We start from the raw sequence: 17096 nt of genomic DNA on the forward strand, positions 1-17096 counted from the left end.
AAAAAAAAAACACTAATAGCCTTCATACTTCAGTGGTTCAAGGCTAATTTCCCAAAGCTTGGCAGTCTGTCTCACTCTCTGTCTGTGTCTCTCCCATGACCTGTCCATGACAGGCAAGATCTCTTTGGTGGACAGCCAAAAGAGAAAGAAGAGCCTGGAGCCCGCATGCCGACATGTTATTGTTCATCCTGGCCAGGGAACAAGGTTGAGGAAGGCTGCAATTCCCTGCCTGCCAAAAGGCTTTGACCAACAACCCACACCCTGTCAGCCGTTTCCTATGTTACTTAATAATAAAAACTGGCCCATGCCAAAACACTAGTTTGGAGAAACAGACAATAGGGCCTCTGTCATATGGTTGCTCATCACCTAAACACCTTTGTTTGACACTCCCACTAATATTACAGACCTGTACCAGGTCAAATGCTGGCAGAGGTTATTTATGACCAGTTGCACAGGAAAAAACATATAAGCAACATATGAATTAAACCCTCTATACACAAAGGACTGCATACTTTTCCCCTTACTTATTTTTCACATTCAAAAATTCCAATCACAAAAGTGACGAAAACAGATGAAAATGATGCCAAAATAGGAAAAAGTTGTTCATTTTCAGGTTTTTTTTATGCTTTATATTTCAGTATAATTTGAGGCATTTTAATGGTTTGAATTATTTTATTTGTATTCCAAGCTTTAATATATTCTAGTTTCAGTTTTAGTTAAGGAATCCACTGAGGAACCAAGAGAACAACAGTTTAGAGTTCCTTCTAAATTAAGCAAGATCTCACACTTGTGTCCACACAATCTCAGGAAGCACCGCATTAGCTCAGTGTGTCTGCCACTTCTCATAAAGCAATCAAAAATAAATACAGTAAACTGTACCACAATGTTTAAAAAGAAATTCTCTGCCCATGTAAATGCTTTCCTGTTTGGAACAACAGTATGAGGAGAGCAACTGCAAGGCCCTCAGCGATAGGCTCGGCAATAATCTTACACTGGGCAACAGGAGTCCAGGTGTACTCATGGCTAATGAGGATCATTTGGAGAATGTTTGTCAGTGTGACCGCACTATGACGCAGTTTGCTCTCAAAACACTCTGCGTTTGTGACTGTGACAACCTGTAACATCTGTGTGAGTTTCCCGTTTGTAATGTAAGAGCACAAATTCATAATGATTTTTTTTTAAGAGTGGGCCAAACTATTTTCAAAGTCAACACATGCTTTATCTAAGTTGTATTTGGGCATGCTTCCGTTCTCCCACGTTTATACTGTCATGGGGACAGTGGCTCACAGAGACCAGATACCATGACGACGCTCTTCAGTAACCATATACAGTGTAAACACTGCTGGTAGTGTTTACAACACAATGAGTCTCCAAAGCTGTGATAAGAAACAGTGGGCAGTTATGATGTACCACAGATTTATATATATATATATATATATATATATATATATATATATATATATATATATATATATATATATATATATATATATATATATAAATTCATTTTATAATAATTCCGCAGTTTAGATTTTTTTTTTTTTTTTTTTTTTTTTGCATTATTGAAAAACAAAAGGTTTAAAAAAGCTTTTGTAATGTTATGATACATACCGTTCAAAAGTTAGTACACTTTTTTTTAAAGAAATTAATACTTATTTATTTAGCACGGATGTTTTAAATTGATCAAAAGTCACAGTAAAGACAATTATAATGTTACAAATGATTTCTATTTCAATAAATGCTGTTCTTTTGTACTTTCTATATTCACCAAAGAATCCAGAAAAACAAAACTGAGTTTCCACAAAAATATTAAGCAGCAGCACAACTGTTTTCAACATTGATAATAATAATAATAAGAAGAAATGTTTCCTTGAGAACAAAATTAGCATATTAGAATGATTTCTGATGGATCATGTGACCTACCTCTTACTGTGACATAGGTAAAATACATTATTTTTTCAGGGTTCAGTTTTTTTTTTTTTTAGACACATAAGGGTATGGTACTGATATGATTATCCCTTGACTTGACCAGCTAATAATGTGTTACTGTGACATTACTAATTGTGTAATGTTACACAAACCATGTTTCCGTTCACCATCTCAGAGTCAGACAGCTGCCTTCTAGAAATCAGCATCCTTAGAAACGCTTGGAACATCATAGAATGTCAGTGGAGAAAGGTATAGTTCACCATAACATCGTAATACACATCATATACATAATTCACTCGCTACATTGCTAAATCTACATGATTTTCATATCAACAGAAAAATATACCGGGATAACCTGGCTTCTCTTGAGAGTCCTCTGCTTCGCAGCAGTTAATGATATGCTAAAGACCGCCAGCACGTGACGTGATTGGTTACAACATGTTTGTGACGTAGAGAACGTAGTGAAACGCGGTTTCATACTGCGTTTTTGAGACTGTCTTTGGTAGCAATGGTGTTGACTGATGAATTTGTGCATGGTTTGTCTTAAAGCATATTTAAAACACCACATATAAAAAAAACCTTGATTTTCACGTAGGGGGTTGACAGTATTGGCTATGACTCAACGACAAATGCTATAAGACTCTCTTGTCCGCTCCTCATGAATCATTAGCCTTTATGTATAGCATTTTTTGAGTAAAGAAAAAGCTGTGCCTCTTCAAAGAAGTTCTTTATTTACCCTTGCAAACAAGCAGAGACGGTCCAATCTGAGTGCAGCACTTCATTCACGACAGAGGCGGGGTGGAGTTATGAGGTTTGACCGACAGTTTGAGGTTAAGTCGCTATTTCTTTTAAATACTTTTTATTGGTTAAATATTTGCAAAACCCACAAACGTAAGGGTGACCAATAGTAATGATTTATGAAAAAAAAGATAAAAATGACGAAATATGGAGATACAAGCTTCTGGCCGACAGCAACAATATTATAATTCATAAAGTAATTCTCGTACAGAGTTTTAGCATTTAAGTGAAATAATAATAATAACAATAATTATTATAATATAATAGCAATAATAATAGCCTATATATTTCTCCTCATTGAAATTGTGCCTTTTTAATGACTGTCCTGCACACATTAGCCTTCTATTTTGTCACACTGACTATTGAAATGATTGTCTGTGGTAATTGACAGTGATGTCACACTCACAGATGCTGCAAATGTAGCTTAATATCCCTGTGATACACTGTCATTTGTGAGTAAACAGACGATGTTTTAGAACAGTTTGCTCTAGGACATGGTGATAAACATACATTATACTTTATGTTAACATTGTTGTTGTCCTGAAGCAAATATCCACCTAACTGCTTCATGATCCAGAACAATTATAAACTGTGATCCGAACGCTCAGTGCAGGACAAGCGGCTCGTGGTGTGAGATATTCAAGGAAGTGAGGGGCTTCATGGAACAGGACACTGAAACCACCTAGGGAGAGGGAGAGATTGAGTTGCCCCTGCCTGACACTGTGACCTTAGCAAGCTATCGGCTCACAGTGCTAACTCGGACACACGGGGTCGGGCTGTCATCTATCTGACTGTGAGATATCACACTTAATGAAAAGAGTGGTTGAAAGAACAAGAGAGATAGGGAAACAGAAACAGAGGGCAATGCACTGTGACTCTGTGAGATAGGGAATGGGTGGTGCCTTAGCCGGTTCTGGCTAGTTTCGTGCGTAATGCTGCCTGGGTGCCTGTGTGGGAGAAGTGCTGATGACTCATGTAATCCTCATGCTCGGGCCTGTCCCTGGATGCTGAGCGTGTGTGTGTGTGGAAGTGTGAGGAAACACAAGCTGTTGCTCTTGGTACTGTGCCAGTGGCCACTCTAGTGTGTTCTACCCTTGTTGACCAATTATACACCCTCTCTGGTAGTTATGTGTGGGTTATGCAAACTCTGGGAAAAGAGGATTAATCCGTTATTATTATTTTGTTGTCTAAAAATCATTATGGATTATTTCAGAAACATTTGAAGCTTTCTCCTACAGATCCAATAATATGGCGCTCCCTCTAATATTAACTCTGAAATCACCATGAAATCAAAATTGATGCATCTTCTTCTTTGTCCTATAGCGTGTCCCATATTTGCACAGGGTCCGCTTTTTCGCATGCCTTTCGCCACTTTGGCTCGATCCAGGGCATCATCAGGGGCGATATTGACTGCGTGCAATTTGGATTTCATGGTGACTTCAGAGTTAATATGAGAGGGAGAGCCATATTTTATGCATGATACATGTTCCTGGTTTTATTGTCATTTAATTCATAAGTGCATGTTATTTGAAAATATCTGCACTCTCAGAAAAAAAGGTAGGCTACAAAAGCTGTCACTGGGGCGGTACCTTTTCAAAAGGTACACTTTTGTACCTAAAGTGTACATATTAGTACCTAAAAGGAACAAAACCTTTTTAAAAGGTACCGCCCCAGTGACAGCTTTTGTACCCTTTTTTTCCTGAGAGTGTGCAGTCAAAATGTAATAACTCGCTCTTCCACTGAAACAGAAGCATCCATATAATAATTAACCTTTTAGGATCCAATCAATTCCCAATAGCTAAAAATCAAAGTAATAAGATAAAAAAAATTATTATGACATGAAGAAAGTCAAAATTATGAGAGAGCAATAATTATGACATATTAAGTCAAAATTATGAAAAGACAAACAATTTTGTCCTTTTTATCTTAAAATTTTTACATTTTTAAATAATAATTCTGACTTTTTATCTCGTAATTTTGACTTTTTATCTCACAATTATGATTTAACAAAGCATGATTTTAATGTGGCGGAAATGGGATTGCATTCGTTTCTCTTAGAAATCAGCTGTTTGCTTATTTGGGGGGCACTTTTATATTTATTTATTTGAACCATTAAGATTAATAAAAGCAACAACAACAAATATCAAATTCTGAAAGGAGATTGGTTTATAAATGGCCAATCCTATAGGCTTTTTGTTAATAGGCATCCTTCTTTGAGGTTTAGGCATTTTGAGGGTCCAAAAGAGGGAATGTGAAGCACTTTAAGAAGATATTGTTCATGTCTGAGTAATATTACCATCAGTGGCTTTTCTCTCTTGATATGGTCAGGATCCTTCCGGTTCCATAGTCGTTTTGGCCAAGCAAAGACAACAGGAGAATGTGAATGGTATTTGGGCCAAGATTTAGCAGCACTGGCGGACTACCAATAGTTCCTTTGGCGTTACATGCCTGTTTAATTGTTTTTTCTTAAGAAGTTGCCCTTCCGTGCTGATCGTGGTTTTGCTGTTTATGATGGATTAGGTCAAGACATGAGTGTTCGTTTAAAAAACTGTTAGATGCCAGCTCTCTGTCTTTTATTGTGGATCCATGAAGCACAATGCCAAAACTGGGATTGCAAAACACAACACTTGAGTCCCGGAATCAGGCTGTCATAAAAGACGATTACCGTTAACCTTACATCTTCCTGTAAACGGCCTCCAGCAGGCATTATTAAAAGGTGCCATTTATAAGTCTGCGAACTAACAAATGCCGAGTTATTAGATTAGGCTGCATAGTTGTGGTTTTGGAATGACTGAGGCCTGTGGTTTGAGTAGTTGTGAAGGTCAGTAAGTTCAGTTCCAATTTCCATATACTGTGATATGACCTGAAATCTGACTTTTAAAAAACACTTCAGATTTTTTATAATAAGTTTAGAATTGTTTCAATGTCACCGTTGATGAAAGTTTTGTGGTAAAATTGTTTTGTTTTTTTAAAATGACTTTCTGACTACTTGGACAGTATGTTCAAATGCTGAATCTCTACAAACAGATGCAAATGATACTATTAAAAACAAGTCCTTTAATTAAACTGGAATCTCTTGCCACAGACATTCCCCTGTGGCCATGACTGCAGTGCCCCGATGCCATTACACAACCACTATTATAGCAACAGTGCTAATGTTTCTGAGAATTGTGTCAAAGGTTTGTGTTGCTGATTATATGTTTACATTTTATATATTAGAGTTTATTCAGTTCATAAAATATGACAACACAGTTTTGCAAATAAACAATGAAACCTGTTTTTTGAACATAGGCTAAACAGATTAATCAAAACCATTAAAATGCAAGCATATTTTTTCCACTCGTATGGCTAAAACAAACAAGTTAATACATCAGTCTAAACTTACAGTCTGCACTGAATGGCTGATATGTCATGTCTGAGTTATTATAGAGAATTGGGTCGACTGAAATTAATTTATGCACTATAAAATATAAAGGCTGCAATAGGTCTCTTTGTTTAAAAAGTGTCTTAATGCATTTTCTTGTTTCAGAATTTTCTCATAGGCAAAAAATAAAACGATGATGACTGCATTACAACATTTGATCAATAATTCATGGTCAGAGTTTAAAAGTTAAATGAAGTTTGGTAATGCGCTATGTAGGTCTGCTGCAGCACATCAAGTCTTCTGCTCCAGGGACAAATGTTGTCATATCCGACAAGATGAAGACTCGGGCCCCACAGTGCTGAGTTAAGCAAAGCATGCAGGAAGGGACGAAAACAAAGCACAACATTGTTTACTTCATACAGCACACTGAGGTAAATGCTTCTTTTTTTTTTTTTTTTTTTTTTTGAAAACATCTTCACAGCTGCTTCCTTTGATTTTTGCCATTCAATAATCCTTACATTCCGTTACATTGTGTCACTGTTTGTTTTGTTGCATGATGTCATTCTCTACAGAGATGAAAGCTGCAAGCTTATAAAATATTAAAATAATGAAGTGATGATTCTATACACACAATAAATCTGTGCAGTTTAGCCACAATGAATGTTAATATCGGTTAACATGGCAATCCTGATCTCCATTTTGAACATTTATTGTGTTTGACTGCAAATCGCATAACGTCATTGCAAACAGCACAGTAAATGAAATGCCTTCATGTGTAAAACTACTTCATTTTCATTTATTGCTCTTCTTACTTCTCCTCTGCTTTGAAGTTTTATGGGCTTGAAAATGGACAGCAAATAACAGACTGGCAGTGTAGTCGGAAAATGATGGATGACGGTCTCTATGGAGACGATTATATTTTAGAAGTTTGTTTATTATTTATTTATTAATTTACATTTTATTTGACATATTATTTGTTCGAGATCAATTTATGGAATTTAAAACATTTAATGTACTGCATAATAATACAAGAAGGTGCATAGTTCATTTAAACACTGAATTAAAACGTAATTTTTTTTTTTTAATGTAAAAACCACATACTCTATCATGTATTTGCACAATTTTGTCTCCAATTCAAAGGAGTACAGTAATGTCCGTGTCAGTGTGGGTTCTCAGTGTTAAGTGGGTTTACTCTTTTAAATCAGCTATGGCTCCAGGAGTGTGCAGGGGAGGGGACTCTTTATCCTTCAGACAGACCAGCTGACGCGACTTTTGACCCGAGATAAATTTACTTTTCCCATTGTTAGGATTGATAAAGTACACTCAGCTTGTGTTAAAGAGGGCAGGACCAGGCTCTCAATCCAATGCTTCCTTTTCCCTGTCAAAAGGTCATACTGTGCTCTATATGCAAGACTCCGGAGAACGCTCTGCTTATTTTAATGACATGTTCCTGGCGTCTCCTTCTCCACATTTCCCAACCTCCTTGACTCCAGTCATAACTGTGCCAGCCTGAGAAAGACAAGTATCCTGTTTCGCGCCAGACTCACAATGAATGCCAAGTAACAGGCATTCCACAAGATTATTGCAACAATGGCACATTTTTGGGGGGTCTCTAGTGGCCAAATAATATGTCACTACAGAACTTGGTATTTTGGAAATCCCTTTGTCTGACTTGCTTGTTTTCCACCAAGACTGCAATGAAGGTTCAACAGCAAACCAGAAAGAGAGTAAACAGAGTGCCTGAGAATGTGTGTGTTGAGTTTTGTTTTACTCAGAAAATACTAAAAATGAGTTCGTAGTTATGTTATCTAAAAAATCCTCAGCGATTTAGCAATTATCATTCCTTTCCAGCTATGAAAAGTAGAAAATGTTGAGAACGGATATTTATAGTTATCGGTTTTACTGGAAAGCCTTTACATTTTTTTTTTTAATTCCCAAAATTTTTACATAGTAATAAAGACACAAAGATGAGTTTTACTCGGCAATTCGTACGAATTCTACGAGGTGGCTAATTTTTGCTAAATCGTACATATTGTACGAATTGCCCAATTCGTATGAATTCATACGAATGACCTACCCCTGACCCTGCCCCTAAACCTACCCATCACGTGGGTTTAGACAAATCGTACAAATTCGTACGAATTAGTCAACTTTTTATCACTCGTTCGAATTCGTACGAATTGGTCGTGAGATAGCGTTGCGATAGATGGCTATGCTATGGACATTGTCATAATATTAATGTAATAATATTTATGACATCAGTCTTTTAAACAATCATGTGAATATTACCTAATCCATGGCATAGTTATAAAAGAATTTGTTATACAGGTTAATATATTTAATGACACCTAATTAGAGCACCATTGTGATGACACTATAATTTTTTAGAATTCTAAGACAAGAGTCAAGTGAGTTTTGTCACGACAATACAGTACAGTAATTTAAAGTGTTCGCAACAAGAACACTATGTATCAAATGACCATTTAACAACACACTGACACTGTAAACAGTATTTTCAAATTTACAATATCCATCTCCATTTGCATTCAAGTAAACACAAAATACAATGCAACCAAATGTGAACCCATGTTTTGTTCTCTAGTAAATATAGGCCTAGTATATTTATTTAATACTAACACTATACTATTCTTTAAAAAAAAAAACTATGTGTACTGTAACTGGGACTAGTCACACTTTTTTTGTAGCAATGTAGAATTATTTTGCTCCCATTTTAATGCTGTCAATTTAATGTATTCTTGCTGAATAAACAAAATAAAAACAATCTTACTGACCCCAAACATTTGAATGGTAGGCCTAGTGTTTTTATGTTTGTTCTGTTTTTGTTAGTTTGTTTAGGGCGTGAGGTTAAGTCATCTTGCATCGGGCACAAGAATCCCCACCAGATTTTAGGGTTCCCATTCAAAATCCCAGTTTAAACCCTACAAAATGTGCTTCCCGTGGTCAAATCTAAAATCTAAATTAACTGATTTTATAGTCTATATTATTTTATAGGGCCTGATTCACAGACAGGGCTTAGATTATGCCAGATTAAGCTTTAGTTCAATTAGGACGTTTGAGTAGCTTTTATAAACGTGCCCTAGAAAAAAACATTAGGCTATACTGGTGTGCATCTTGAGACAAAAGACACTGATATATTTTGAGATTTGACAGTGAGTGCAAGTTGTTTTCAGTTAGAATAGCTCAAACATGCATTTTAGTTTGGGACCAAGTTTAAGCCTTATCTGTGACACCACCGTGGGAATATGTCAAAGGGTCAAGCCAGGTAGAAGAAAAACTCTTTAGGTTGCAATTACACAACTCTATGAGATAAACCTTGCGCACTCATGTCGTCAGCATTCTCATCCATAATTACTAGCATTACTTTCCAAAGCCGGTGGCATGTTGGCGAAATAGCAGCTGAAGGCGTTTCTCCAGAGAGGCAGCGCGGATGATGTCATCTCCGTGAGCGGGACATGAGCGGGCTCTCTATAAAGAGCAAGCCGTCACTACAAACTCCTCACTCTTCTCAGTCTCACTCACAGCCATCAAAGCTGCTCAGCTCGGTCGAGTTGGCGACTCCAGCGCTGCTAAACGACACAAAAGCCGCAAGATGTCGACCGACATGTACTCAGAATCTCGCCGGGTCTGCCCTTCGATCCACGGCAACAAGTTTGACACAGCGAGCCGCAAGCGGGCAGTGGCGAACATCTTCGAGAACGTCAACCAGGACGCGCTCATGAGACTCTTCCAGAAAACGGGAGACATGAAAGCCGAGGAGAGAGTGAGAAGCATCTTCTCCTTCGCGCAAGACCCCGAAGAGACGGCCAGAGCTCTGATGGCCCTCAAGCAGAGGAAGAAGGACAAGTTCCTGCGGATCGCGGGGATGCTGCGACACTTTCTGAAGCTGCGTTGAGCGTCTTCACGCGATGACTCGCGGCTGCAGGGTCGTTCATTTCAGACCGCCGGTGTCATTTACAACCTGGCGATGACGGACACGTCCAGAGTGGACGAGAAAGGTCCACACGGACATGAAGGAAAGCCTCGTCAATGACACCAGCCCATTGACGCAAGACATGAAGGACGGGACGCACAGTATCTGGAGCTGTGGAGGAGCTCAGTGTGAAGGAGTCCCCTCGTGCATCATACTATGAAGACGCGCGAAAATGTTTCTCGTGAACTATGCATTTTAAAAATGGACTTTTTCACGTACCACTGCACCTTATAGGTGTATTTGTTGGAGCACAAGAACTGTGATTAGAGACATGAGTTATATTGCCTGAAAACTGCCTATACATAGTATACCTTGTCTATGCCACTTTGATATTGTGATACGTGTTTAACACAATGGCCACTTATTTATTTGTCACAATAACACCAGTTAATGCATTTTTCACAATACAATTTTTCATTATTTGTATAATAAATTATTAACTAAACAGTGACTCTTCTCTTTCTTGAATTTACATTTGGTTTTAAAATGCCTGGGATGGAGTTAGATGATTTAAAGTCATTTCTCTGGGCTGCTTAATTGTACATTGTTTTAGGCACTTTCTAAAAAAAAAAAAAAAAAATTACTAATAATTTAATTTGGGGGTCCTCCTGGAGTTGTTGCCAACTTTAACTTTAATAGATACAGCCTTGTTTGCAGTTAAGGTCCCATATATCTACTCTACAAAATCAAGTTTGACACATTGATGTGTGAAATCTGAAAACTATACAGCTATTGCTGCAAAGCGTAACCCACAAACCCACAATTTCAGTTGTATAGTACAAAAGATAATATCAACAATACAGCTTTTATTAGAGATCAGGGGTATTACTTTTCTTTTTACTTTCACTTTTTGTGAAATAAGGCTGAAATAAGGACGGACGATCACACCTGTCACTCATCACTTGGTCTGGTTCATTTACATTCAGGCTCGTCTCTTTGCTTTGCAGCTTACAGACCAGCGTGAACCAGTTTCTGGTTGATTCAGCCGTTTGTTAAAGGTGTATTGCATTACAGTGGTGTGTAGATAAGAAGCTTTAACAGGGGCTCATCTCTTTAGATCTTTCTCTGTGTCCGTTTTTTTTATTTATAATTTGATATATACACTGTGAAAAAAGTTGCTGCCTTACATTTTTAAGTACAATCAACTTGGATGTTTAAGTCATTTAAACTTAAATTTCATTAAACTGACTTTTAAAAATGAATTGAATATCATATAACTTATAAGAAAAGTTGAAAATTGCTTAATTTATTTTGGTGAGTTAAAGCAATGTAAAAACACATGTTGTCATAACTTATTGATCATATAATTTTTTTACAGAGTAGCGATAAGTAGTAGCGATAAGTAGTTTAGCACATTCAGGTGCTTTGTCAGACTTTTGGCATGGTTTAGGATTAGGGCTGCAAGAGGGGAAGATCAGTGGATGCTTGTTAATCTTAATGCTCTGATCAGTTGCCGTATACTGGCTCAAACCAGTTCTGATGGGCTGGGAATGCGTCATCTGACATCTGACTACCTTGCGGTCGTGTAAGGTCTAGACGACAGAGAGCTCAACCCCCTACCTTTACTTCATCGCTGCCAAGAGGGAGTTTCCTATGTAAACATTCACCTGGCAAAGGTGAATGTGGTGGAGACGAACACACACACACACACACACACACTTAAACGTGATTGTTACAGGCAGTGTGAAGTGTGAGCTATTATTAAAACCTTTTGAACAAGAGCAGCTGTGGGAGTTTAATAAAATAATGACATTCAACATGACATTGTTAGAACGCAGATGCAGTGTGCTTAATGTTTGAGTTATTTGCTGTCAGTTTGCAGCATCCAACTTTCCGTTTAACAAATCACAATATTTTTTTTTTTTTTCAATTTGTCTGTCAGCATTCATTTCCTTGTTTTTTTTCCTTTTACGGTAACATGCTTGTTTAGGTCTACTACTGCTAAATATTTAAGCCAATTGTCCTGTCTGTCTTGTGTGCTTTATGATATGCTTGACACAAGATTGTCCTCTTTCTCCCACCCATTTCCTGTCTTTCACTGTGTTCAGAACAAGGAACTTTGAAGTGAATAGACTGCGTGGAAGCAATATGTGTATGTGTGTGTGTCTAAGTTGCTATAGTGACAGAATGGAGCAAGGTATAACTGACAGCAAAGCTGCTTTTATCAGTTTACATTGGACTCAGGCCTCTCCGGTACAAACTCATTCAGAGACTGACAAGTGATAAAGGAACCAAAACTGCTTGTGGTGTTGCATCAGAAAAGTGAAAAGAAAAAGGTTAATTTAGGTGAACAAGAAAAAGTGACATTTTGTGGACTTTTAAATAAAGTCCACTGTTCTGAGTTTGTTTTTTTAGTTCCAGTATAAATTAATGTCCCAGGTCCATTTTGTGTTAACATGGTTTCCAGATAGCAAGTGGAATATTTTTATGTTTGCATTAACATACTATTAATTTAACCTGTAAACTGTCACCCCACTTTTTCAGCATAGATCTGAACTTAAATGGTTGTAATTCATGAATGCTTTGGAATACAGACATACGGTTGGTATTAAGTCTGATGTAGACGCGGTGTAGAAAAGTTATAGTATAGTTTAATTTTACTGTAAAGCAAATGTACCGAACTAAACGTTTTTTATTTTAAACAAAATATATATTTTACTAAATATTTTGCCTAAAGTCTAAAGTCATTTGTCTAACCAAGCTGTGCTCCAAATTTGAAGTCGAACAACTAAATGGTTTAAAGTACCATTACCATGGTAATGCAATGTCCAATTGCATTACCACAAGCTGTGTGTCGTGCTTATCTCACATTAGCAATCGCTCCAGCTGCCTCGTTCCACTCCAACAGCTTTTGTAACGTTAATAAATCTTTAATACATCACTGGTAATCCATGAATATGAATTCTGGCCGAGTCCTGTCATATTCTCCACCGGCTGTAGAGGTGAAGACAACAACTCCCATGATTCCGCGAAATCAAGGCGTCATCAAGCTATGCCTTTGTTTTGAATAAACGACCTCTAGTGGCGAAAAATTACATCGTGTTCCTTTAAGCTTTTGAATATGGAACCCAATATATGATTACAAAAAAAAAAAGTGATATGGAGGGGTGGGAGTCAATAAAAGAGCAAGGCAAGTGTACCACTACCAGTACACTGACAGGCTATACCAAGTCACATCAAATTCTCAAGTTTATATATTTTAGCCTATTGTTTTTTAAATAATAACCAATATCAATAAAAAAATTAGTATCTTTCATTTATTTACTATTTTACTGAGGAGACTGTTCACTTAAAAATGCATCTGATAATCAATTCAATTATCTTAAATAGTGATGTCAGAGTGGTTGAGTTTGTAATTACCAGCAGTTTAACCCATTCAGGGAATTTTGTTGATCTTCTGTATTTTGTGGTTATCTTTTAATATATCTCTGGTTTGTTTTTTGTACTTTTGATTACTTAGATCTGAGAGAACAGGGTATCGCAGACACATGTTGTCCTCCGGGGTTTAATGGATTTCTGCATACGCACATAAATTCAGTTTTTCCATTTATACTGTACCTTTAGGCTGAAAATATAATATCTGGGTGTAACATTCAAATTCATTCTTAAGTTGGCATGCCGTTGGCTATTTTTGTTATAGATAAAGCTGCGAACATTATAAAAGTGATTCCATTTAATGTCTTCTGAAACAATTGTGGTTGTCACAAAAGCAGAACCAGACAGCTTCATCCAGGCATTTCTGTACACATTTTTCCTCAGCTGAGTAAGAAGTCTAGTTTCTGTCATGTCACCAGCCCAGCTCAGCTGCTGACAGACTATAGCTTCTCTACACACGAATGCTCATTTAATGCTCATCGTGACCAGGTTCCTCTATTGGCATCAAATAACCTATTATGAAAGTGGTGATAGGGAAACATCCACCACACCACAGCCGTCCAACAGACGTCAAGCAGGATGAGAAATGGTTGTTTTACAGGAAAGAAGGGGTTACAAGTGGGGCTGGCATTAAGTGGTGTGTTCAGACTGCTTTCCGCTATGCATGCGGACATGATTGTCTGTTTCCTAAAAGCACATACTTTTTCTGTAAGTCACTTCAAGCCTAGATGGCGCTGAGTGAGAGATGGCCCACAATGTTGATGAAAAGCCCATTGTTACCAATGGATGAATCAATTCTTTGTGTTTGTTTGTATGTGTAGGCTATGTCTACATTTGTGCGTATATGTGGTACGTCAGTGCAGTATATTACATCTGACCTCTACAGCCCCGACGTCACTCGAGACCAGCTCTGCTGACTTGTGTTGACGCAAATTCCACACCCCAAGCAAAATATTTGGGACATTTCAGCCATATTTCTGCAATTCCCTGTACACTTATATCCATCAAAAGTGATGATTTGATGATTTTTGCTGTCGATAAATGAAAATGTAACATAGAAAATAAAAAAACAAGTGTACAAGACCATGTTTTTGAGAATGAAGGAAACAGTTTAAGCCAATCTAAATGACTAAGTGACACAATCTTAAATCCCATGAATATTCTGTTCAAAAGTTCAGGGTCATATAATTATATAATCGTCTTATATAATTGAAAATACTGTGTATCTGCTACTGTTGATGTTGGAAAGTGTTATTTTCAAAAACGAATGCTTTACACACTATTGGACCTTGCATTTTATTATTATTTTTATACTCTTTTCTCTGAATTGTTTTTGAGGAGACACTGTAAAAGCAACCCTTTGTCACACTCATACAAAATGCCTCCGACAATACGATAGATGACGCTCTAATCGTATTAAGTGTTTTTCTGTGTTAAATCTGCAGGCTGAGAAAAGAATATCTGCAATGAGTAACATCAAAATGTATTCTTAACCTTTTTTTCTTTCAATGGAGAAATATGAACAAAACTATAAAATGATTTCAATAAAAAGGACTACTGTGCAAAAAATAGCAAATGATTTCTTTCAGATTTTGCTTAAGCACAAAACATATTTTTAAACTTAAATTTTTTTAATTTTAAGTATAGGACTAAATCACCTAACAATGTTCCAGGTAAATCTGAAAGAATAATCATTTGCAGCATGCAGTAATTTACATCCACTGTCCCATAATGCACTTTAACCTTGTGTTCCTCCAGGACCTCGGATAGACTCAGTCATCAAATGCGTTCTCTCTGGAGGGGATCTCCTCTCTATTGTTCTCTCCCTGTCGTGTGTGTTCTGGACAGAGGAGTGAAGCCTCTTCCTGTGTGGCTCTTCTGGCTGCCCCGGGCAGGGCGGCTGTCTCGGCCCGCAGACTCTCTGTCTCGTTGCAGTTCCACTGGCCGGCCTTGCCATTGTTCTATCCCTCCTCTCCTTTGTCCTGCTCCCCTCTCCACCTCTCTCCCCACCCCCTATGTCCTCCTTTTTCTCTGCAGGTGTTGAGAAGGAAGCCCTCTCAATACCACACAATGGCAGAACAGCCCTACTATTTATATATCCATTTCTCTGCTTATTTATTTATTCTCCTGGGTATTTTTGGAGTGCTGTTAATTGTGCTCAGAAGAAGTGATTTAATAATAATGGGCTTATAATTACTTAATATAGAGAGACAAACAACTTTTACATATAGTTGGTTATATATTGCAACCATTTAGATACTTTTTCTTAGAATTGATCAATATATTGGCGGTTACATGTGCCACTTTGCTAAATGTCATACAGATAAATGTATGAATTTTTAATGTTAGGTATTGGTCTAAATAAAATGTGCTGATGTATTTAAACAGATGTATTATTTGTAGTTAGCCCACATTTGATAAACACAATGTTAATTTGTCAAACAAATACATTTAATAATTGCTAGTGAGCAAGAAGGTTTTCTGCAGATGTATTCCATGTAGGGTCCTGTAGGGATCTAGACGACTCTTAGGAAAAAAGGTTCAATATAAAACCCTAGGGCTCTTGACTCAATTTTAAAGAACCTTTATGCCACAATGGTTCTATAGCAGAAGAAATGTCTTAAATTAAACTGAAGAATTCACATATTATGTAAGAGCTCTTGATAATATTATTCACTTTACCTGTATTACACAGAATGAAGGAGTGTATAGTTAGACACGTCACAAAATGTTTCAGTGTTTCATCAAGGCGAATGAGGTAACAGTCTGTTTCAAAACTGATGACAGGCTAAACATCGTCAGAATGTTGTCTTAATCTTTTAAAGACTTTAAAGTTTTAATCTTGTGGTTGTTGGCAAAGTGCACTGTGTCAACCGTGTGTGTGTCAGATATAAAGATGTGCGAACTTTTGGAGTCTTCACATGTTTTCAGTTGACAGACAGCCAGTGTCTAGCGGCTTAGTTAGACAGAATACTAGAATCCTGCTTAAATCACTGATTTCATCACATCAGCATTAAACAAATCAGAGAGGCTGTTCTTTGGCCCTTGTTACGTGGCTTGTTCAATGTCTCATTGAGCATTGTCTGGGTAACATGCGCTACTTATTTATCTACAGTAAATGATTTCATAGTACATCCCGTCTGTTACGTCATCTCAAAGTCTGAGAATGCTTCTTCAGAAATTCACCTGCCATTATCTGACTGAGTCATTTTGCGTGAGGTGTTTCCCCTGAGAAGCCTCTTTAAAAAAGTCAAAGAAAATAATAAAACAAAAAATATTACAAAATAAGATTTTGTAAAATGATTTTATTTACTCAGGGAAAACACCTCATCCTCCTCATAAAATACTCAGATAATTGTAGCTAGAGAGAACAGTGCATCACAGAAACATTTTGCGCGCACAATTTCAGTACAGGTGTGTTTCCATGTAATGCCCTCAGGAATATCTGCGTGTAACACTGACATTTGTGTATTTCATAATCGAGATCTTGGCTAATACAAAGTTTTCTCATCAATAAAGGTACGACTTCTGTAGAACCACCCAGCGGCGCTCTGTTTAACATAGAATGCTGATAAGATCCTAATATACAAGGTTTGAACCTACAAATGACTGGGAAGGAAGTGAAAGGAGCCTGGCGTT

The 17096-nt window shown here is 37.2% G+C and overlaps 1 protein-coding gene across 1 annotated transcript; it reads left to right on the forward strand.

Moving 5' to 3' along the window:
* The first annotated feature begins 9489 nt into the window (after window positions 1–9489).
* On the forward strand, window positions 9490–10302 carry tcima (transcriptional and immune response regulator a). Its single transcript, XM_079872408.1, has one exon. It carries the CDS (start codon window positions 9702–9704, stop codon window positions 10002–10004), a length of 303 nt encoding a protein of 100 aa, XP_079728534.1. The 5' UTR covers window positions 9490–9701; the 3' UTR covers window positions 10005–10302.
* The last annotated feature ends 6794 nt before the right edge of the window (window positions 10303–17096 follow it).

Source organism: Squalius cephalus (assembly GCF_949319135.1).
Source record: "Squalius cephalus genome assembly, chromosome: 5".
In the NCBI taxonomy this organism is placed as follows: Eukaryota; Metazoa; Chordata; class Actinopteri; order Cypriniformes; family Leuciscidae; genus Squalius; species Squalius cephalus.

Coding starts and splice junctions, on each gene's coding strand:
- tcima (XM_079872408.1), top strand. CDS start 9,702: ATGTCGACCGACATGTACTCAGAATCTCGCCGGGTCTGCCCTTCGATC.